The sequence below is a fragment of the Sceloporus undulatus genome, chromosome 4 (assembly GCF_019175285.1).
Source record: "Sceloporus undulatus isolate JIND9_A2432 ecotype Alabama chromosome 4, SceUnd_v1.1, whole genome shotgun sequence".
NCBI lineage: Eukaryota > Metazoa > Chordata > Lepidosauria > Squamata > Phrynosomatidae > Sceloporus > Sceloporus undulatus.
Genome location: NC_056525.1, coordinates 205,164,538 through 205,189,379, shown reverse-complemented (window position 1 = coordinate 205,189,379; position 24,842 = coordinate 205,164,538). Strand labels below are relative to the sequence as shown.

Genomic DNA, 24,842 nt, shown 5'->3' with positions numbered 1-24,842 from the left:
AGTGATCATAATACCGGAAAGCATTCTGGGGCAATAAGTATATCTACTTACCAGTGAATCTAGGAGAATGTTTTCTGGTTTTAAATCTCTGCATATACACACAAAAAAAGAAAAAGACAGTTCACAATCAGACAGCTGAGTAAATGTCTATCAATAAACATGCACTCTTGAACAAGATTTTAAAAATGATTCAGGCTATGTGTACATCAATAACCTAGTTAGTAGCAGAACCCAATAAATATTAATAATATAAATACTTCCAATCAACTTTGGCCATCTATTTGCACCTTTAAAGTTCAATGTAATCTGAATCATTACCTGTATACAATTTTTATGGAATGTAGGTAGCCCAATGCACTGGCTATTTCAGCAGCATAAAACCTGGCTCTGTGTTCAGGAAAGGAACGTTCTTTTTGCAAATGAAAGAACAGCTGAAAATATTTAGAATGCAAGTTAAGAGTGTGGCATTATGTTGTCATTCTTACCAAAAGATTAACACAATTTTCTTTATGAACAACTATAAAAACAGTGAAAATTGATTCTTTATGTGCATAGCTAATCACACCTTTCCGTTGACCATTTCCTTATTTTGTCTCATCTATTGCCCCTGCATGCCTCAGCTACAGTTGGTAAACAAAATATCTATTCTTCAAGAAGGATTTTAGACCAATATATAAATGGCTATTGTGATGTCATATACTAATATGCTGGTAATCTAGCATTTTATCTTCCAGTATAAAAGGCAATAATTGGCAACAGAGTGGCTAATGAATTTATATATGCAATGAGATAACTCTTTGGAATAAATTGTCACAATTAGTTATTGTAGATTATTTCCTAAATAGCTATAAACTAGTAATTTTATGAATTTCAATGGATACCATTCCTCCACAAGACAAATACCCCCAAAATACACCTACCTCCCCTCCATTAACAAAATCCAGAACAAAGTAAAGCTTCTCTGTAGTTTGGAATGAATAATGCAATCCAACTAAAAATGGATGTTTCACATTTTTCAACAGCACATTACGTTCAGCCATGATATGTTTTTGCTGCAAGGAAGTGAAAGGTCAATAAGTAAATAGGAAATTTTGTAATTAGAATGAAAAACGAAATATCTATTTCCTTTCACCTCTTTCCTGTTGAGAACAATTTTTTTCTGTAGTACTTTCACAGCATAGAACTTTCCATCCAGTTTTCGTTTTGCAAGAAGAACCTGAAGAAGAATTTGGATAGAGTCAAATTTTCTTGTGGAATTGAAGTAGAGAAAAAACATACTTTACCATTAAATAATAAATCTTTAGAATGTACACATATAGGAAGATGCCTTAGGACCTGAAGTGTGCATTCTAAGGCCCTCCAAATGCTGTTGGACTGTGATTTCCACCATTCTTTACTATAGTGGCTACAACTGAAGTTGTAGTCCAGCATAAGGAGATTCCCCCCCCCCCATTTCCCTTTCCACAAGACTTTGAGAATTTATTTATTTAGCCCAATATTATATACTAACTGGTAGCAATCTTCAGGGCTTCAGGCAGATGCCTTTCACATCACTGGTTAAAAGAATCCTTTTAAAACTAGGAACTCTGGAGACCAAAGCTGGGACCTTCCTGCATGGAAGCCAACTGCTCAATCACTGAGCTACAGTTCACCACCTAATGTCATAAGGAAAAGAGGATTCCCACTCCTTCAATAGAACCAAAATAAGATCAGGGGTGAAGGGAAAAAAAAAACAGATACAAAAGGAATGGGCAAAATATGCTCCCCACCTTGCATCTAAACATCCAACACCTCTATTTTATTATATATATCCCTGAAAGGGCTAATGATACCCCTTAGGAGATCCAAGCATCCATTTCTTGAATTTTCAGAGTTTCAGCTTCTTCTAAGCTATTGGGATTTTGTATCAAAATTGGAAATGACCAGAATTGACCCCAAGTAGGCTGCCGTCAAAAATGCAGGCAAATTCCAACTATGCCCACTAGAAGACACAGCTAACTCTTTTAGGGCACTTTTTTCAGGGTGTTGGGAAGTGGAGCAGGGATCAGAGAGGCAGATGCATCTCTCTGAAATTAGAGGAGGTGAGGAGGATTGCATTTTCTGGATCTCTGGAAGTTGCCTGCTTGTGATGTATGATTTTTAAAAAAGTTTACCTTGCCAAAGCTGCCCTTCCCAATAACTTTCAGGAAGTCAAAGTCTGTTGGTTTAGCACTAAAAAGGATTCAGAATAAAAAAAAAGTCACTTAAGGAATTCAGGAAATTAAAGTTGCTGTGATATTATTTAGTAACACAATGGCTAACATTCAACACATTAATCTTCCTCACTATCACTCATTTCATTCATTGTAGTAACCATCCCTTTCATATCTTCTATATTATCCCCATAGTCAGGGCTAGTCCAAGACATTCTGTTGTCTGAGGCAGAACAATGCACGGTATCTTCTCTCCCTTAAGTCAAGAGACACAGTATCCAAAGCCATCCATATTATTTTGGCACACAAAACAGGCTATTTCATGACAATAATTTTTACTGTATGCTGATAGTAAAAAGGTAACACATATAAAATTAACAAACTGTCACTTTGCTGTGTCTATTGGTAGGACGAGCCTTCCCCACACTTCAGCTTTAGCAAAATCAGGTGACTGCTCCTTTTCATCCTGATTGAATACCACTTGTTTTATGGATGTGCTACTCGCTGCCCTCCATGCTTGTTTTGTTCAACAATTCATTAAATATGTAAAGAGGTCTTGTAACACCTTTGAGACTAACTGAAAGAAATAAGGTTGCAACATGAGCTTTCCTAGACTTAAGTCTACTTCCTCAGATGCATCGGAGAGTAGACTTAAGTTTAGGAAAGCTTAGGCTGCCAACTTTCTTTCAGTTAGTCTCAAAGGTGCTACAAGATCTCTCCACATACTGATTCTAACACGGCTATATCTTTGAATATTTCATTAACTTCCCAGAAGTTCATCCTTTCCCTCTTTGTTCCTTAAACTTATATAAAATGCAAGAAGGATTTACTTCATACCCAGTTATCACAGTTCCTCCTTAAAACTGCTAAAAATGGCAAATATATTAATGGACTTGTTTAATTTTGTTTATAATTAATAAAGACAGTGCAAAGTTTGGTTGATGTTTAACTGAAACCTACTGAGGATTTCCAGAAGGCCCCAGGTTGATATTCTGAGAGATAGAATTTAGCTGTTCAATGCAAGAGAGAGACAAAAACAAGCATGAAAATCAGACCAAACTTTCAGACATTTGCATTTATTGGAAATAGTGACATCCTAACATTTCTGGTAATTTCCCTCCCTGTAAAAGAACATCCAGTCCAGCCAAAGAATAAGACTGTCCTTTTGTAACCCAGTCTTTGAAAGGAACAAAGGTTAATTTGTATGAGTCCAGTAATTGCAGGGATGTTCTTGACACAAGTTATGAACACTTGAAGTGTCAATTGCTTTTTTTCAACATTGTTTCTCAGAAAGCTGTCTTATTTTGGGACCAAAGTCTATGTCCTCCACATAGCTTAGTATGCAGATCAGAGGAAAATTCAGCTTGTTTTGACATGAAGCTATAATATTGACAAAAGGAAATGAATGCATTCATGATAAGCAACACTGGAAGTCACTATACCAAATGCTACCTATATGTTCAGATGCAGTTGCAGTTTTTCCTTTTCTCAGTAATGATCACATCTTGCTTCTGGTAATGTGTTTAATTTTGGTAATTTGTTTAATCTAAATTCTAGAGAGCAAGGTGGAAGCTAATAAGAGACACTGGGAAGAATAAATCACCAGGAACAGATGATATTACAAGTGAATTGTTATAATCCACACAGACAGAATCACCTCTAGTGTTAACTAAAATATGCCAACAAAAATAGAAAACAAAACAGTGGCCAACAGACTGAAAATGATCAATATACATCTCAAGCCACACAAAAAAGGAGACACAACAGATAGCAGCAACTATAGGACCATAGCATTAATTTCCCAAGCAAAATTATAGTCAAAATTGTGCAGCGTAGACTCCAATCATACATGGAGAGAGAGAGATCCCAGAGGCACAAGCAGGGTTCAGGAAAGAGGCACTAGGGCCACATTGCAAACATACAGTGGATAATCAAGAGCACCAGGGAATTCCAAAAGAAAATCAGCATGTGTATCATTGTTGGTGGGTGGTATAATACTACACACTGATGCAATTGCCAGGGTCACTGTCAGAATAACACCTATTTTTGAGACTGCATGTGTGCTTTTAACTATACTGTTGGTGAAGCATAGGATTAGAATCAAGCTATTCAAAGCATCATGCTAATTGAAATATTGCCATTTTCCCATTAACACAGTTAAGTTATCAAATGCTCATGTGGTCCCTGAGTTGCAGGGACATAAGTAAAGTTTCCCTTTACACCAGTGATTCCCAAACTCTGGTCCTCCAGGTGTTTGGGGCTTCAGCTCACAGAAGCCTCAGCCATCTTGGCCAATGGTCTGGAATTATGGGAGCAGAATTCCAAAACATTTGGAAGGCCAGAGTTTGGGAATCACTACTTTACACTGTAGTATAAAAGGGTGAGAAGTCAAATTGCTGCCCTTCTAATAGTTACCTTTTCACTGTTCCTCTCATCTTCATCTTCAGATGGATCAAACTGGTGCTTTGGATTATCCATCTGAAGAAATGTTCTCACATCTGGGCTAAGAAAGACAGTTAAAACAAACCATAACAAATGAATTATTATATCTTTTTTATGTGAACAGAAAAAAATTACCTATTTCACTACAAAGATTTTCAAGACACAAATATTTCCACAACTTTATCTTATTTGCAAATATAGGCACTCAAAATAGGATATATGTGTACAGAAAGAAAAAAAGAAGCGATTATCACAATCTGCAAAATGCAAATTGCCTCAAAACAGTTAGATAATTTGAGAATAGATTAACCAAAACCAAGATTCTACTTCCACTTTCAGAATACATAGTAGCTGGATAACCTGTGATCAAAGAAGCCATTTCTTTTGTATTTTATTTTCTCTGTATTGATTATGGCTTCTGTTTTACAATTTGTCACTCCTTCTTATCTATGCTTTCTAGGAAAAATAGGTTCACTTACTGATTACAGAGTTCTAGCTGTTGTACTAAATTTTGAATGAATTCATTCAGACCTGCTCTTCTTTGTTTAATGAAATCTGTTTGAAAGAAAAATGAAGAAATACCAGATATCAGAATTTGTGTTTTAAAATGTATATTCACACATTTATATTAGATTACTTCAGTGCTGATCATTTCCATATCAAAAACTGAATGGCCTGTTTGCACCTGCTCTCCTAATAATATCTACTGCCTTTAAAGTGGTCCCATAACATCAACAAGAGTGGTATAGTGGACTAAACCAGAATGCAAGCAGTTTTTGGTTTTCAAATACCTACCAAACAAAGGCTTTTAAAAAAAGATACTCAAGAACCTATGGCTATGTACCAATCTTAATAAAGGCATTTGAAGAGAAAGGAAAAGAGAGAAATGGACCCTATCCAAGAGACACTATGATATCCAGTTCCTTTGAGGTTATATGACCAAATTTAAAAACCTGTCATTTACATATATCCTTGTTATCCAAGTACAGGGACCCTGGTGGTGCAGTGGTTAAATGCCTGTACTGCAGCCATTCACTCACAAACCATAAGTTTGCGAGTTCAATACCAGCAAAAGGGCTCAAGCTTGACTCAGGCTTGCATCCTTCTGAGGTTACTAAAATGAGTACCCAGATTGTGCACTGATAAGCGGTATAAAAATGCTATTGCTATACAGTGGTGCCTCGGGTTACGAAATTAATTCGTTCCGCGGCCGCTTTCGTAACCCGAAAAGCCTTCGTAAGCCGAATTGCCATAGGCGCTAATGGGGAAAAGCCGCGATTCCGTGCGAAAAAGCCGAAAAAAGCACCAAAAGTTTTTTCGTATCCCGAAAAAACATTCGTAACCCGGAACAATGATTCCCTATGGGATTTTTTCGTATCCCGAAAATTTCGTAACCTGGGTATTTCGTATCCCGAGGTACCACTGTACATGGTACATCCAAAGATAATTTTAATTCATGTTCTTCATAGTACCTCTTGCACGGAATCACAAGTGGAAACCAGTCAAGAGTAAGGATGGGGCAACTCCTTCTAGCTGCTGTAAAAAAGGAGATAGCAGCTCTCATGTTAAAGCAGAATAGTAAATCTTGTTGAAATGAAGGGAGGAAATTACTTCTAGATGAAATGGATTATAAGGCTTAGACTTGGTGGGAAACTTCTTTCAGGCCAAACCCAAATTTTGAGTTTGTCTTGGGGCTGCATTCCCACAGCAGATGTGGTCTGAGGCATGGCCAAGGACAATGTGAATATGGCAAAGGTGAAATGCAAGTAGTCAGGTATAATTTTTATTAGTTTGGACGTTTTCCCACTGAGCATAAGGAGTACACAGTGTACAAAGTACACAGTTCAGTTCCAAGCAACAATATGTAAAATGCACAGCTCAGTTCCTTGCAAAGTGAATGCAGAGCACTCAGTTCTCTGCAGGTTTACCGTTAAATACCTGCTATTCCCTATCGTTGGTTATTAATAAGAACTGAAGAAATCATGAGCTGGGAACAATAATTGGCTTGTACATAAGAGGTTTTCTGTTGCTGACTGAGACACTGATGGCTATTGGCAGGCTCCTCTGAACTGGCACATTCCAAATATTTTGGACAGTTCCTGTCCTTCTTGACCACTGGCCATGGTGGCTGGTGGTGATGGGATTGTACTCAAAAATTATCTGGAAGGAATCAGTTTGGGGAATGCTGGGATAGGGTATTACAGGGCACAGTAGCACAGAAGAGCAGAAAGTGGCAAATGCCTAATGAGTGAACATTTTTGCCATACACGACCCTGAAGAATTCTGTGCTGGATTTGTCTGATACTCACATCACCCTGATCTAGTCTGAGTGAAGACAAATGGGAAGTGAAGGCATCCTAGATCAGTAAGAAATATTTTAATTTCTATATATAATATTTACTATATAATATTAGATATTTAGTATTATGCATTCCACCTCTCTCTGTGTTTCTGCAATACAGATATTTATTTCCCTTAACTTGAACTAGGTGGGAAAAACACCCCCAGATTATCTTGGCAAATAGGATAAATACAATCTACTAGAATATAGGTGGTACAAACACTGAAGTGTATGACTTTTCAGATGGTCCAATATTTAACCAAACCTGGCAAAGATATAAATGTGATGCAGTGTTTCTGGATAAAATATTTATTGGGGAATGCCCATGCTTAACAAACCAAAATCAAGCTTTTAATTTGAGAAGGGAAAATAAAAATATTATTTGCATGTGAGAGAACAAACAATGGTCCTAGCTGTTCACAGAATAATTAGCATAGGGATAAGGGATTTTGCATCCCTTGTGTTTTTCAGCATATACCCTGCAATGGGCCACAATGTACCTCACTTAATATACAGATAAATGATACTGATGTATGTAGAGGGAACACACTGAACTAAGCACTCCTAATTTCCCCTCCAGAATTCCAGTCCTTAATGCCCTTATGTTGGCAGAATTTCAGTGATTAACAAAGCCTCGATTCCAACCTGTTTTGAAAGTCTTAAGCTATAAATAGAAGGAAATGAAGTCAGCAATAAAGCAAAATTTCAAGGGATCTAATCAGAGATTTGTGCAGTTGAGAGAGATCAAAAGGTCGTATCAACCTTCTGCTCTGTAATGGCTTGTCCTACATATCAGCCTCTCACAGTTATATCAATATATTATGTGCCACAAAGAAAAGCCTTGAAAGAAATATGGCTCACCATAAATATACAGTAATACCACCAGAGAATATGATGGAGGAGCGGTGTGGTAGCACATCACTTTCATATTTATATCAAAAGGAAATTTACACAGATGTTCAAGTATACTCAGCTTACATGTGCATCTTAGAATCCATACCCATCAAAAATGATAGAAAAAACTACCAGCCAATGCAATGACAATGCAGTTTACTATGTATGCCAGCAAAACATCTGACACAGTTCCCCTTTTCTCAAAATAATAAACATTTAAAAAAACTGAAGTTCTATCCTGTGCTGCCCAGCAAGCTGTTTTGAATTCCCAGCAAAGGTCAAAATGGGAAAAAGGCAGGATGTTCACCTAAAATAATTGCTTACAAGTTTATGGCCATTATCTCCGTCACTACCCTGAAATAGCTGTACATCATGTTTCAGGGAAAGTAACATATTCCAGTCCCTATTTTTTATACTGCATATACACACAGACAGAATGTTGCACTCTATTTCGCACACACTCAAAAAATAAAGAAACCCTAGAGCAACAGAGAAAAGCCATTGGTGCCAATCAGTTATTAGGCAAATACAGTCAGCCTTCCACATTCACGGGGATTAGGAGTGCAGGACCCCCACAAAAGTGAAAAAAACTGCAAATATAGTGGAGATGGGGGCAGGGCTCCCTCCCAGCAAGGTGCCTCAGGCTTACAGAGTGGGCAGCTAGAAGGGGGAGCACCTAAAACGTGCATCTGGTGGCCAGGACCCACACCTGCTGCCCCCGCCTAAAGCCTAGGGCCACTGTGAGTGCACTAAAAGAGCAGTCCTGCACTTTGAGAGGAAGGGAGATGAGTGATTGCTGCTTGCTTTAGGAGGTGAATAATGATGGCTATCTCTGGTGTTCTGCCCCCCCCCCCCCCGTGCAACACTGCTTTGTGCACATTCACATAACAACATGGGGGCTGTGAGAGGATAGAGTAGCAGTGCGAACCACTTCCCAAAGCCTGTTGCTGTGTGGGCTGTATGCAGCTGTACACCCTTTTTAGCAGCCTGGTCTTTCACTTTATTTTTGTCCCCAGCCGGGCAGGCAGGCCTCATGGGGTTGCTGGATTACTTTTTGATGACTCGCTTCTATGTTCCCCCTCCCATCTGGCATGATTGCTCTCGATGGGGCCTGAGCTGCTGGAGGGGGAGACTGTGTTCCTCAAAATCCAATCCAGCAACCCCATCCCAGTTTCGAGCATGCAGAGGCCAACTTGCCTGCCTGGGAAGAAAAGGACAAGGCAGCTGAAAAAGGCTCTCTCTGTGTGCCTGAAGCCAACTGGCATTGCTGGATTGGTTTTTGATGACCCGATTCCACAGTCTCCTACTCCAATAGCTCAGGCTCCATGGAAAATCATTGAGAGCAATTGCTCCAGATCAGGTGATAGGGAGAGGCAGAGCATGGAGGCAGGTTGTCAAAAAAACAATCAGGTAACCCCAGTTAGCTTCAGGCACACAGACAGAGCTCTACATCTGCCTTTTCAGCTGCCTTGTCTTTTTCATCCTCCTTTTCTCCCCAGCTAGGCAAGCTAGCCTTTGTGTGCATGAAAAAGGGAAGGGGTTGCTGGATTGCTTTTTGACAGAAGGTAAAGGTTTCCCCTTTGATGTGATTGCCTAGTTGTGTCTGAATGTAGGAGCGGTGCTCATCTCCATTACTAAGCTGAAGGAGCCAGCATTGTCAAAAAGGACTCCACGATCAGGTGGCCAACATGACTGCATAAAATGCTTTACCTTCCCACCGAACGGTACCTATTTATCTACTTGCACTTTTATCATGCTTTTAAACTGCTAGGTTGACAGAAGTTGGGACTAGTGATGGCAGCTCACTCCATCATGTGGCACTTGGGTCAACCTACCGATCTACTGACCTTGCGGTCATCAGAGTCTACGTCTTAACTACTAAGCCACTGCATCCCATGCATTTTGACAACCCACTTCCATATTTTCCCTTTCCTCACCACCTGCTGTGGGGTGATTGTTCTCAATAGTTTTCCACAGAGCCTGAGCAGTTGGAAGGGTGATAGAAGAGGGACAGCACGGAAGTGGGTCCTGAAAAACAATCCAGGAACCCCACTGGCTTCAGGCATGCAGAGAGAGCTCCCCAGCCTTTTCAGTAGCTTTGTCTTTTTCACCCTCCTTCTCTTTCAAGCCAGGCAGGCTGGTCTCTTAATGCCTGACACCTGGATGGGGTTGCTGGATTGCTTTTTGAGGACCTGCCTCCATATTTCTGCTCCCTTCCAGCAGCTCAAACTACTTCCAGGAGAACTATCAAGAGTAATTGCCCGGGATCGAGTGGGTGGAGGGAGAGTGTGGAAGTGAGTCATTAAAAAGCAGTCCAGCAACCTCACCTGTGTGCCTGAAGGAGATCATTTTCAGGCACAAAGAAACCAGCCTGCACAGCTGGGGAAGAAGGAAGGCGAAAAAGACCAGGCTGCTGGAAAGGGCGTACAGCTGTATACAGCCCATAGAGCAACTGGCTTTGGGAGGAAGTTGGTGGCAACCGTAACAATCACTGTTATTCCCTCTCTTGAAGTCAAAGGTGTTGTCTAGATCACAGAATCACAGAACTGTAGAGCTGGAAGAGACAACAAGGGCCATCCAGTCCAACCCCCTGCCATGCAGGAACTCTCAATCAAAGCATCTCCAGCAGATGGCCATCCAGCCTCTGCTTAAAGACCTCCAAGGAGGGAAACTCCACCACTCTCCGAGGGAGTGTGTTCCACTGTTGAACAGCCCTTACTGTCAGGAAGCTCCTCCTAATGTTGAGGTGGAATCTCTTTTTCTTGTAGCTTGCATCCATTGTTCCAGGTTCCAGTCTCTGGAGCAGCAGAAAACAAGTTAGCTCCCTCCTCAATATGACATCCCTTCAAGTATTTAAAAAGGGCTATCATAGCACCTCTTAACCTTCTCCAAGCTAAACATCCCCAGCTCCCTAAGTTGTTCCTCATAGGACATGGTTTCCAGACCCTTCACCATTTTAGTCGCCCTCCTTTGGACACGCTCCAGTTTCTCAATGTCCTTTTTGAATTGTGGTGCCCAGAACTGGACACAATATTCCAGGTGGGGCCTGACCAAAGCAGAATACAGTGGCACTATTGCTTCTCTTGATCTAGATGTGCATGTGGTGGCTGCAGGTTTTTTGGAAGGAGGCTTTGAAGGATGGTGGCCAACCTGTGAATAATCAAATCCACAGATCTCAAATCTGCAAATGTAGGGGACTGACTGGATATGTTTTGGATATGTTCATAAATAAGGACAGAATCTATATATCCTTTTTCATCCAAGCTAAATGAATGTGTTTTTTTTTCCTAACAGATTTTTTAGTTTTCCAGTAATTGATTCACATCCCATGCTATTCCACTGCTTTGCCTATCTCCTCCTTACTGGAGTGTTTTATTCTGTCTACCAGCCAATGCATGGCCTTGAGTGTAAGATAAATCAGTGTACCATTTTCATTTACAAACATTTTTTCAGAATAAGAAAGTCAGGCATTCCACTTTAGCAATCTGCTATCACTAAATTACTATCAAAAAGAACCCCCACTGCTCACCTGGATCAAAATTATCTCCAAATATTCTTTTAGCTGGAATCCTCAAATTCATAGTGGGGAACTGTTTCCTTAGCTGAAATATGAAAATACACTGTAATTTAGCCTTGAAGCATAGTTAACATGACACATCAACAATGCCAGTTGTAGTTCAGGGGTTGATTTACACTTTGCATCAGCTGCTAGTCCAGATCAAGAATTCTTGCCATTTTCAATATTGCAGTCTACTCATCAGCTACTTGTGGATGCATTATGGCAATATTTACAATTGTAAAATCTTTTAGTGTCCATAGATTAACCATCCTGTCAGGTTGGAAGTACTAATTATATCCTCATAGAAAATGAAACCAACAAGTCTAGTTTAGAAATGCAATGCTTGTTGGAAAGTACTAGATTTGATTTTAATGTAGTAGAACTGAGTGGAATACAGGGTTACATCAACTCTGGAAAATACAGTGGTGCCTCGGGTTACGAAAGTAATTCGTTCCGCGGCCGCTTTCGTAACCCGAAAAGCCTTCGTAAGCCGAATTGCCATAGGCGCTAATGGGGAAAAGCCGCGATTCCGTGTAAAATAGCGCCGAAAAGCACCAAAAGTTTTTTCGTAACCCGAAAAAACATTCGTAACCCGGAACAATGTTTTCCAATGGGATTTTTTCGTATCCCGAAAATTTCGTAACCTGGGTATTTCGTATCCCGAGGTACCACTGTAGTCAACTTCCTAATCATAATCCAACACCAAGACAGCAGCACTCCCTGATGTGAGTTTAGTATTTTACTCACTGTATGATACAGTTTATCGAATTCAGCATATCGCCTGAAGACAAACCATTCATTTGTGCCAACGGAAACCAAAACTTTGTAAACCTGAAGCAATACAAAAGGAAAACAACAACAACAATAAATCCAGAGATATAAATAGATATACTGATATATACATACACAGACAGACAGGCAGACAACTAGACAGTCAGTTCCAGGGCTTTGTACCTATGGACAGAATTCCCCATCTGTTTAACTATCTATTTAAATTTTTATGCCAGAAAATTTATGTTTTAAAAGAAGACATGGTTAATTTAGCCTTGGAACAAAGCCTTCATTTTCTAAAACATGGAGATAGAGAAGGCACTGCATATAACTATGATATATGGAGGAGTTCACAGATTTATTTCGTTTTGGATTTAAAATCCTCATGGGTGGTTTTTATTGGCCACAATCTGTAGTTAATAATAGCTTGTTGCTAAAAGGCATATCTTGACTTGTACAATCCAGGCTTCCCTTGTATCACTAAATACTTTGTATCTTAAAAAGTGTCACTTCTGGAACAGGATATGATCCGCCTCCTTATTGTGCTCTTGAAAATCCAATCTTAAATGACAAGGGGACATTGGAAAATGATGTGTTGGGGGCTGCAGAAGGAGGAGGGAGCCCATGAAAATTCATCCTCCGGCTGCATGTACAATGTGCATTTCCATTTGTTTGAGACACCTTTGGATCTAAGCCAGTACAAACAAGTCTTCACAATCTAACATTCAGGAAAGTACAATCTTTCCAGAAATATTTTTAAATGTAAGATATATGAACACAAGCAATATATTACAAACAAATACAGTCATCCCTCCTAACTTGTGGATCTCAGATCTGCAACCTCGATTATGCACGGAGGGGTGACCTCTGTTAATTCTAATGGTGCATGCACGGGAGGGGTGTGTACCCTATTCGATCCCATGAGGCTTAAATACACATGAACCTCTGTTTTTGCAGGGGGTGGGGTCTGGAAAGGATCCCCTGTGCAAATGGAGGGCCAGCTATAATGAATTTATTAAATTTACCTGGGAAAAACTAGAAGAAAAAATAGACTAGCTAAAAATAGACTAGTGTATGTTAATCTGTGTATTGTTCTGTTGTTGAATGGCAAGGCCATTCACTCATGCAAATCTCTCTTCTCAACCTAGGGTCACACAGTTTATATATACCCCACTCACTTCCATGCCAGCATTCTCTAAAGATGCCAGCCATAGATGCAGGCAAAACATCAGGAATACACTCTTCTAGAACATGACCACATAGCCCCAAAAAACTATGGATGCAGCCATGAAAGCCTTCAACTTCACACTAGTTAATTTCTTTAAAAGTAGGTCACTGGATCAGAACAATGCTATTGAAGGAGTTGGGAGATCCATGTCTGATTTCCCAATGTCATACCTTATTTAACTAACACTCATTTGTCAGTGGGATTATCCTTAGGGATGGGCAAAATGGATGCTTGCCCAGTCCAGCCTACCATGCTGAAGATGGCTTCAAGTTGAATTTAGTGACATAGATCTTTTCAGGCATAAGTCCTTCAGTGAATTCAGCCAAAAGAAACAGAGTACAGTATGTCTTTCTGCTGTGTGTGTGTGTAAATTTCCACAACTTCTGCAGTGCATGGGTACTACCTACAAAAATGAACTTCCATCCATTAGCTTTAAAGCATGTTTCTGCTTTAATGCACAGTCTATCATTTTTCTCTCTCAATAAAAATCAGTGGAATGTGGCTTTAACTTTAGGCAACATTACCACTGAATTACAACTCTGGACATCAGGGTTTGATTCCCAGCTTGCTCATGAAACCTACTGGGTAACCGTGGGCAAGACACATGTTCTCAGCCTCAGGGGAAGGCAATGGCAAACTTCCTCTGAACAAATCTTCCCAAGAAAACCCTATGATAGGTTTTCCTTAGGGTCAGGAAAGGACTTGAAGGCACACAACAAGAATAAATGAGTGCTACAGATTCCACAGCCTGGAACTGTTCCTTTCATCCAGCCAGTATGGCCCTTGGGAACTGGGATCCAAAAAAGTAAGCTTTTCAAACTCTGACAGATACTAGAAACCCTATAATCACAAGTTAGCTGTGCTGCAAAAGTAATATGAAGAGACAGGCACTGTATGTCAGCCTTAAAAAAAACAACACAAAAGAGTTCCATTTAAAAAACAAAATCCAAGAACACTTTTTTCCATCTGAGTGTAAGAGGAGATGGCTATAATGCAGTCTGAAAACAAATGAAAAGCTTGCAGTCAGTCCAAAGGTAGTTACTTTTCACTGTGGGGGGGGAATAAAATTCTGGTAGAGAAGGTAGGAAAAGAAACACTTTCCACTCTAGAGGAGACTGTTCAGCATATCATATATTTGAAAGAAATAACAGGTTATCATCTTTATGGCCTGATTTAAAAAGTCTTTGAAAAATATTGGGGGAAATTGTTTAAACTATTGATGACATGCAGAAGATTGTCCAATGCCAAAATTGCACATACACTAAAAATACATATCACATCCAGTGAAACTATTATGATGGGGTTGGGGAAAGGAACAGGAAACAATGTAAGGAAAACAGAATCATAAAAGCACCAAGACTAACAAAGAGGGGAAATAGTCTATTTAAACATGTTTCTTTTTCTTTTTTTAAAGAGCCACTATAAAAAAATTCCACTATCATACTGTCCTTTTAATTTTTAAAATGTCAGCTACTAGTATTTAAATCCAATTATAAATATGTGATATTCTGACACCACATAATTTTATATGTTTTAAATATTACAGTATACATATCATCAGAAGAGACCCTAACTGATTTTGCAGAAATATTATGTAGAATTTCCAAGTGGAATGAGCAGCAATGTGCCTCAGATGCACATGCTCTTTGTTCCCTAATATGATGAGGAGGAGACTGGAAGATCTTCAGGGTGAAAACAAAGAGATGTTTCTCACTGTTGGAACTGGAACTGTTAGTTTAGACTCAGGCTTGCTGAAACAAGCTATGATCATAAATCACAGTTTAATCCTAGCTTGTTTCAATAAATTATATTGAAATAAGCTAGGATTAAACTGTGATTTATCCTTTTGAGATGCAACAATAAATCAGCAATAGATGAAGGCAGCATACATACCTGAAGTGCATGAACTTAGCATTCTGTTATAGCTTAGTATTATGTTTAAAATGAGCCAATGGTATCATACTGAAATTGAGCACATAAAAAAGTGCTTTATGCATACATACTTACAGTAAATCTTTTCTTCTTCACCCTGTGTTCATCAGAGCTGGGGATGCTAACACTTGGGCAGCTTTCCTTGAGATCCATTATGTGTTGTCTTTGGGCAGGAAAAATCAAGACCACCACACCAGGGTATAGCAAAAATGCAGAAAATGTCAGCAGTATTGATTTAAAACGTGCAGCCTCTCTTGTGTAAATTTAACTTCCATCATGCAAACCTTAAATAAAAATGAAACATCGAAAGATCAGCAGATAATTGGTATCATTCATGACTAAAAATTAAATTTTAAGTTTTCCTAAATAAAGCTTATTCGCCTATGCTTTAACGTAATGAAAATGTAAAAAGCAGAGAGCAAAGAAAATTCATCATGTGTTGTCAGGTATTCTTGCAAGAAGTCGATAATTCAGGACAAAATTATTACTCCTCAATAAATGACAAGAGAAGATAACAAGTTTCATCTTTTCTCCACCTGTCCCTAACAGGGAAGATGCAGGATGGGAAAAACTGACTCTCAGACCTTAATGCTCCAAGACCAGCTTCCAGAGCTACTGGAGCATTTATTACAGCTGCAACTCAGGTCCAGGTTTCTCCCACCCTATACTTTCCCACTTTATGGTGTATAAGGTGAGCAAATCTCCCGTTATTTCCTGTCATAAGCTTCAAAGCCTATGTTCTTTTGTTAAATTAAAAAGGTTAATATATTAGGCTAATCTACTTGACTGTGTTTCCTAAATGCCTTAGCATACTTAGCATCAATACAGATGAAAAATATGAAGGCAGCCTAGATCTGTTTTTTAAAAATTCAAAACATGAACCAAAACATGAAACTTTTGTTAGAGCCAACTAAGAATCACGGGCCTTTCACATGCTTCAAAGACATCAGGCTCAATCTTAAACAGAAAAGTGGAGGAGATAGTTACAGACAGGGAGATAGGCACTGCTGGCAAAACCAACATCTTACAGGCCAGGACCCAAAAGGTCAGGAGAAGTGTTATTCTTCCATGAGGACCCCCATGCACTCCCAACAGCTGCTCTGGATCGCTAAGAAAACTTCTGGGGCTGCTTTAGGGAGGCACAAACGGCTGTAAGAGGGAGGGGAAGAAAATTGTGTCACCCTAATGGCATTTGCTACTGCTACACTGGATGTAAGCCAGTGTCTTAAGACAAGGTTTCAATAAGCTCATTGCAGAATGTTTTGGTTAGTTTCTGTTTAGTGTGAAACATCACAGATTGCATCAAAGCATCCTGAATCAAAACAGCAACAGCTAGTCTCCTCTGAAAAGCAGCAGCTACATGTATCTTTCTTTAGCAGCATTTGAGAATACATGTTGTTGTTGTGTGCCTTCAAGCCATTTCTTATTTATGGCAATCCTCAAAGTGAACATATAACTATTTTTTTAGCAAGATTTTTTCAGAGAAGGTTTTGCTTTGCTCTTCTCTGTGGTTAAATGATGCGATTTCCCCAAAGTCATCCAGTGGGCTTCCATGGGCAAGAGGAGATTTAAACCCTGGTCTCCAGAGTCGCAATCCAATGTTCAAACCGCTTCAACACATTTATGTGAAAACACATAAGAACATAATAATAATAATAATAATAATAATAATAATAATAATTGTATCCCATCTCTCCCACAGGATCGAGGTATTGTTATATTAACATAACGGATTTTATTTCAAGCGGCCAGTTTATAACTATCTAGTTTTATAAAGCTATACTGAGAGCAATTCAGTCCACAAAATGCAGAGTTACGTATTTCCCATCTTCAAAAAGTACGCATTTGAACTGTATCTGCTCCCCAGTGTTTTCAAAAAGCTAATATGATGTAATTCTCTTGTTAGGGAGACACCCATGTTTGTTTTGGCTAAAGGGACAAAACACTTCACAATTCAGTTATGTGATTTGTTTTAAACATGCAGGTAATAAATGGTGCATTATGATGATCAGATTAGTTTTGAGTGATTAAAAATTTGGTATGTCAAGAATCAGTTCCCTTTTCTAAAAAATTAAACACTTTTTAAAAAATAGAGGTATTTTTGAATTAGTAGAAAAATCTGACATTTTTCAGAAGGGCAGTGACGGGAATCTATTAATCTATATACGTTTACTTAAAATAGAGGGCAAATCTAATTCATTTCAGTTTCAATTTATGCATATGATTGAATCTCCTCACCAGCTCAATGAAAAAGCACTTAAAATCAGCTAGACTGGGCCCATTCTTCTTTCAACAGAAAGAATTCACGCTTGCTTCAGTCTCACAAACCTCATGCATCTGATGAAGTGGACTGGAGTCCACAAGACTTTATGTGAGAATAAACCAGTTAGTCTCAAAGGTTCTATTGTTGTTGTGTGCTTTCAAGTCATTTCCAACTACAGCGACCCTAACATGAACCTAGCATGAGATTTTCTTGGCAAGTTTCTTCAGAGGAGGCTTGCCATGGCCATCCTCACAGACTGAAAGAGAGTAGCTTGCCCAGAGTCACCCAGTGGGTTTCATGGCTGAGTGGAGATTTGAAATCTGTTCTCCAAAGTCATAGTCAAACCACTACACCATTTGGGCTCTCCATACCAAGTTGGGTCTCCCAAAGATGATACAGCATTTGTTTATGCCTTTTTATGCTAAAACAAACTGACATAGCTGTCTCTTTAAACAGCATTTTGGTGCACTTGTTGCTTGGTTTTTAGAGTAAACCATGACTTCCTTTTAATCTTCACTGAATACTGAACTAAAATTTTGCATTTAAATAAACATGATTGATTCTATTTGGATGACTTTTTCAAAAGGTATATTTAAGTCGAAGAGAAAACTAAGCCAAGTTTAACACTGATACAGCCTTTGCCAATTTAGTGTCATTCCAGATGAGTTGGACTACAATACCTCTAGTTCTAGAGATTTTTTAATTATGAGGGAAGCAGACCAACACATCTGGAAGGGACAAGAATAGGGCAGCTTGCTATATATTATCAATGGTCCACATTTCTGTGTTCATGTACGTTTATCTACCTTCTCCTTTTACTATCTTTCCAGGGGAAATTAAACCATTTTCTTCAGCAAAAACAAAACAGCTCAAGAACCTACATCAAAGTACTGGATTGAGAAATCTAGCATGAATGGCAACTTGCCATCGCTCAGCCTCCGTTTCCAAAATATCTAAACAATCAATACCCACATTGTCAGAAAAAAGAATACTGATTATTAAAAGGTATTCTTTACAAAGTACAAAGCTCCATATAAATAAGAAGTAATATTGGTTTAATGTATGCTTCATTTTCAAATTAGAACAAAGGCTAGCACTCACATGGTAGCTCTTATTCATTCAAGATAGAGAAATGATTTGAAAGATTACAGAGTTTCTCAGGAACCATGGAGAACAAAATAAAGTAATGAAGCGCAGTACATGGGATAGTCTGGGAAAGATGGAAATCCATGAACAGTTGCTACCAGTTCTGAAAACAGGAAATAAGAACAGATGTATTTTGTAGATGTCATAGCATCCTGGTTTCAGCACTGCCTAGAGGCTGTACCTTTTGATCTGTTGTTTCTAGCTATCATTTCTGATTAAGAACATCCTTTCTGCCAACATGCAGATATTATTAATTCAGCCAACTTCGCACAAAGGAAAGCCAGTCAATCTTTTCTGAAAATGTAAAGATGTTATGCATATTAGTGTCTTCACCAAGGGCTAATGTTTTGCAGAGTGGCTGGCTGAATTAGCAGAAAAGTTTGCCAAGATTTTTAAAGGAGTTTTGTGAATACACATACAGAGAAAGGAGCCACTGATTTACAGTGGAGTCTTTAGGATGGAGAAAAGTTGCGATAGATGATTGAGGCAATACTGCCAACATACTTGGAGATGGAAGTCTGACTTTACAAGCTCAGTTTGTAAGAAGATGATCCTACAATAGCAAGGTTTTCTTTATCATCCCACAAGGATCTTCAGGAAAGATTTCTGGGAAGTAACATATAAAGCCTGTTTCCATATTGCCCAGCATCTCTTGGCAGTAGTAAACAGCACAACACCCACCCACACCCACTAATATCTTTGTTCAAGTATATTTGGCATTGTGGGGGGACCATATCCAATTAGCCAGACCAGGAAAACTTTGCATCTACAATCCTTGATTGACTGGGATGTTAGCTTTGAATTGAAATTTGTTATTGCTGTTGTTATTAGCTAATCTCATAGTCCAATAAATGTAGACTTGATGGTGTGAGTGAAGTCTCCAAATGGAATCCTGACACAATTAGTGCCCAGGGCAACCTGGTCAACCAATTAATTACATCTGATTCTATGTTGAGGAATAAAACAAAAAAGTCTTGAAAATTAAACAGCTTACAAAATATAACAAAGGTACAAATGTCTATTGGATAAATTAATAGCTAGGAATAATAATAATAATAATAATAACAATAATAATAATAAAAAAATTATTGTATCCCGCCCCTCTGAGAGCAGTTAAAAATACAAAACATATCAAATCCCTAGTACCCTCCCCCACTTAAAAGGTATTAAATCTAATAGAGAATTAAAACCATACAAGTTAAAACTGACCCAAAGGTCAAACAACATAACAATAATCAATATAACAATAATAAATGGGAGCAGCGGTATCTATTTATTCATAGGAGTTTCCTGAGGCTGGGTTCTCTATTCTGGAAAGGCCTGCCAGAAGAGATCCATCTTAGCCTTTTTAAAGCTGTCTAAGGATGTAAACAGACGGATCTCATCCGGCAGGCTGTTCCACAGTCAGGGCGGCGATGGAAAATGCCCTCTGGGAGGTAGCCAAAAGCCTAGATGTTTGTGGCTGAAGTAGGCCTCTCCCAGAGGAGCGGAGTGCGTGGGGAGGATTGTAGGGGAGAAGGCAGTCCCGAAGATAGTTTGGACCCAAGCCATTTAGGGCTTTAAAGGTGATAACCAACACCTTGTACTGGGCCTGGAAACTAATAGGCAGCCAGTGGAGGGACTTTAGAACCGGAGTAATATGGTCTCTCCTAGATGTTCCAGAATCAACTCTATGAATCTCTATTAACTAACAGACCTTTTTCCTAGCCCAGTAATGTAATAGAATTCAAACAAGCTTTGGCAAAAAAAAAAAACAAAAAAAAAAAACCACACACACACAAAAACTCTCAAAAACATTTTGCAGATTTTGAATGCTGCTATTTAAGCAATTTGCTGATTTTAAAAGAGCCGTTCTCAGCCACTCTACTGACTAATGGTTCCCCATGTGTGACTCCAAACTGTATCATAACATAGGATTACTAATGATATAATAGTCACATTGACTGAAAGATATTGGTGTCATGAACCTGACGTACTCTGCAGAAAGGGTGGCAACAGTCACAGCATCCCTGCAGTGCAGTCTGCTTGCTCAGTAAAGGCTCACAAAAACAACCTTGCAGTGCAGTCAAACTGGACTCCAAGGTGGGTGAAGCCGCATACCTCTTGGCCCTCGCTGGTTGCTCCCAGCCTGTGGAACTCCCCTCCACAGGATGGCTGCCTTCTTTCCCTAGCAGGCCCTCGGTGTCTAAATCAGGAGGTGGCAGAAGGGTGTTCTGGATGGGGTGGACTGTGGCTTTGCCCCTTACTATGTGTAAAATTGTAGAAAATACAATACAACTACTGGGCAGCAGCAGTAGTAGTGGTGGGTGACACTGCTGGAGGAACCCTCAGAGACTACAGCAATGATACCATAGCTAATGCTTGTTAGTACTGTGTAGAGAGATTACTGTGTAGAGAGAGGCAAAGGTGAACCTCTTTGTGATAACCTCTCACCAAGAAAACCCCAGATGAGACTAAGACAGAAAAAGAGATAGGAAAAGGACACAGAAAGAGAGCAAAAGGGGAAAACAGAGAGCAAGCACAAGCAGAGACAAGGGAAATGGCACAACAGAACTAAACAAAATGGAAAGCCAAGCAGCACACACATTTAAAGATGGCAAGAAGGTCTGGAGTGGTGCCACACATGTTATAGGTACATGGAATGTAAGAAGTATGAACCAGGGAAAACTAGACATAGTAAAAATAGAAATTGAACTTACAAACATAGTAATACTAGGAGTTACTGAGCTAAAATGGACAGGAATGGAACATTTTGACTCAGATAGCTATACAGTGATCTACTCAGGAAATGAAAAATGAAAAAAAATGGAGTAGCGATAATAGTGGGGAAAGACAGCAAAACCAGTCAAAGGATATAATGTAAAGCCAGACTGAATCAAGTCAATAATGCTTCAGGGCAGCCAATAAACATCACCACAATCCAAAGTTTATGTGCCAATCACAGAAAGAGAGGAAGAAGAAACTGAACATTTCTGCAACAGAGTCCAAGATGAAATTGATAACATGTGAAAACAGGATTGCTTGGTAATCATAGGTGACTAGGATGCCAAAGTAAGAAGCAGAGCAGAATCAAAGGGAATAGAGAAACTTGGGCTCAGTTCAAGGAACAATGCAAGAGAGCGGTTGAGGCTATCTTACTTTGACCACATCATGAGGAAAAATGATTCATGAGAAAAGACAATGATGCTAGGAACAGTGGAAGGCAGCAGAAAAAAGAGGAAGACCACATGCTAGGTGGATCGGCTCAATCAGGGAGGTCTTGGGCCTGAGCCTGCAAGACCTGAGCAGAGCAGTGGAGGATAGGGGGTCTTAAGAGATTTCTCATCCACAGGGTCACCATGACTTGAGGTCAACTTGAGAAAAGCTAACAACAATAACAACCATTGAAAAATACCAAACCAATCCCAAACCTTTTCTGAACTTTGTGTATTACTGCTGCTGGAACAGTTCAGGAAGGCAGATGGATAGACTAAATCAGAAAGGTTATAGGCCTGAATTTATAAAACATAAACAGAGCAGTGGAGGATATGGGGTGTTGGAGGTGTCTCTTCCACAGGGTCACCATGAGCCACGGTCAACTCGAGGACAGCAAACAACAACAAAACAACTGAAAATGCTGGTTATGACTTATTCAACCCAATGTGGCTCATGTCTGGACCATGCCTACCCATTCGAGCTTGCCTAGACTTTTGAGATCTTCTAGGGAATGTTTTCTCCCTGTCCTACAGCTTTTACAGGCCACATTTGGAATGACACAAGAAGGGGCCTTCTCAACAGCTTCCTCAGGAGGTTAGACTGACCCTGATCTGCCCTCTTTCTACTGGCAGGCAAAGACTATTTTATTCACACAGCTGCTGCAGAAGGTTCTTTTTGAGTGGGAAATGTCATATGTTATGTTTTTTAAATCATTTAAAATCCACTGGTTGGTTTTAATACCATTATTAATTAATACAATTCCTGCATTGTTTTACATTACAGTATTTTTCATTTTTTAAAATAGACTGGGTCTTAGCTATTTTGTTTTAATTCATGTCACAACCTGTTGTGTATTTTGCACTTGGATAAAGCCAGGATATAAAACAAAAACTCAGCCAACAGACCATTAAAAAACCATTGGCATTTATGACTTGGGGTCGGGAGGGCTGTCAGGAAAACACACTGGCATTTTTGTAGGCAGATGTCTCAAGTTGCATCCACACTGCAGAAATAATCCAGTTTGACACCACTTTAACTGCCATGGCTCAATGCGATGGGATTCTGGGAACTGTAGTTTGTTGTGACACCAGAGCTCTCTGACAGAGAAGGCTAAATGTCTCATAAAACTGCAATTCCCAGAATTTCATAGCATTGAGCCATGGCAGTTAAAGTGGTGTCAAACTGGATTATTTCTGTAGTTCAGATGCAGCCCCTGTCTTCAATTGATGGCAGAAACATCCAACACATGAAGCTCACTTGTATCTCATTGATGAGACCATTCCATAATCTGGCAGCCATAAAAGAGAAATTTCCCTCTAATTATAGGTCATATTGACCTCAACAAAATTGTAGAGGTTTCAACCGCAGTGATGTAAATAGATTGTTCAGATTCAGTTTTACTCCCACCCCCCACAATACACATGCACACATACCACTCACAACAAGAGGAACAGCAGGACAGTGTGCAGAGCTGGAACAAGATCAGACTCAATTTTCAAAAATTAAGACTGGTAGGAATGTTCCCCAATCCTTGCTGGTATCTTATTTCCCCCACCTTTTCAAACAAACAAACGACAAATCCATATCATTTTCACTTTGAAACTGTTGTAACACAATGGCCTGGCACAACACATTGACAAAAGCTGAGCGTTTCTATGGTTAATTTAAAAATCTTGTCATCTGCTCTGTACCTCCAGGGACCAAAATCCTATGGAGCACTTAGAAACCAAGGCAATGTTGCTTATAAATCCGAAGCAAACAGTACGAATTGGTAAGCATAGCAGCTTTTCCTATCTTACAGTCACATCATGGTGACCATATGAATAACGTAACTTCTGAATGACTGTGTGAAGACTAAAGGTCTAGAAACAATAAAGCAGGGCTGGCTTTGTACGTCTTCAGCTCGATATAAAAACAACAACAGTCTTATGTAGTTATTATTCACCACAGAGACTCCCAACAGAGCAATGTCCTTCTCCCAATAAATAGAAGAAAGAACTGAAAGCACCTCCACACTTCAAAAATCAGGAACTGAAACCACAAACTACTGTGAAGAAACAGGATGAATTTTTAAAGTGTGTCAACATACTCTGACTATATTTCTAAAGCTGGAAAATCCCATTTCCCTACTGATTATTGTGTGTGTGTGTGTGTGTGTGTGTGTGTACATACATGCATGTGCGTACATGCCACTCCTGTGAATCAAAGTCAGCAGGCAACTCAATAGTCTCCCCTCTTCTTCTTTTCTTGTTAGAAGACAAGTCTCCCACTAGCACTCAGACTGGAGATTATCAGACCACACAACAAGGAATGTCATGGCCTCGCTAACATAAAATGAGGTATAGCTGCATATTTGTGTGCACTGTTATAATTAGGCAGGATAAACCTGGCCCATTTGGATTATCCATATCAAAAATGGAGTTCATTCTTTCTTTCTGTCTCTCAATCAGACAAACATTCTAATCTGAGAACTTTCACTCTCATCCTACAATTACTTCCAACACAATGGAAACTAGAGCACCTAACAGTATCAACTATGATTAATTATTAAAAAATAGATGTGAATTGGATGTAGTATTGAGCAGAGCTGCTAACAGTTACTTTTCAACAATTACTTTTGATTACTTGTATAATCATCTGTTGTGCAACATGAAAAATACAATTATGATAAGAGCAGTCAAACAACATTATAAACTCCACAGAGGCTTTTTAAAAACTTGGCCACACCAGCAAAAACAGATGGTCCATATTCAGAGTAAAGCTTGGGAACATTACATTTTTGGACCAGAATCCTCAGCTAAGCAAACCTGAAGGCCAAGGTGGGCTGAGGGATTCTGAAAACTGCAGTCCAAACCAAGTAATTTTGTTCAGCTCTGGTC

The 24,842-nt window shown here is 39.3% G+C and overlaps 1 protein-coding gene across 3 annotated transcripts in view; it reads right to left on the bottom strand.

The window, feature by feature from the left end:
* The window catches only part of LOC121928088 (serine/threonine-protein kinase Sgk3), a 55,576-nt gene that overhangs the window by 7,874 nt on the left and 22,860 nt on the right, over positions 1–24,842 (bottom strand). For 2 of the 3 annotated variants that reach the window (XM_042462359.1, XM_042462361.1), the window contains 11 exons: positions 15,435–15,643; positions 12,176–12,259; positions 11,399–11,471; positions 5,114–5,189; positions 4,608–4,695; positions 3,153–3,202; positions 2,154–2,211; positions 1,133–1,216; positions 921–1,052; positions 319–431; positions 52–88 (listed from right to left, as the gene is read on the bottom strand). In XM_042462359.1, the coding sequence (XP_042318293.1) occupies positions 52–88; positions 319–431; positions 921–1,052; positions 1,133–1,216; positions 2,154–2,211; positions 3,153–3,202; positions 4,608–4,695; positions 5,114–5,189; positions 11,399–11,471; positions 12,176–12,259; positions 15,435–15,512 (873 nt within the window). In that variant the 5' untranslated portion in view covers positions 15,513–15,643. Of the gene's footprint in view, positions 1–51; positions 89–318; positions 432–920; positions 1,053–1,132; positions 1,217–2,153; positions 2,212–3,152; positions 3,203–4,607; positions 4,696–5,113; positions 5,190–11,398; positions 11,472–12,175; positions 12,260–15,434; positions 15,644–24,842 lie in introns of those variants that run through there. The other variant, XM_042462360.1, reaches the window with a different exon arrangement.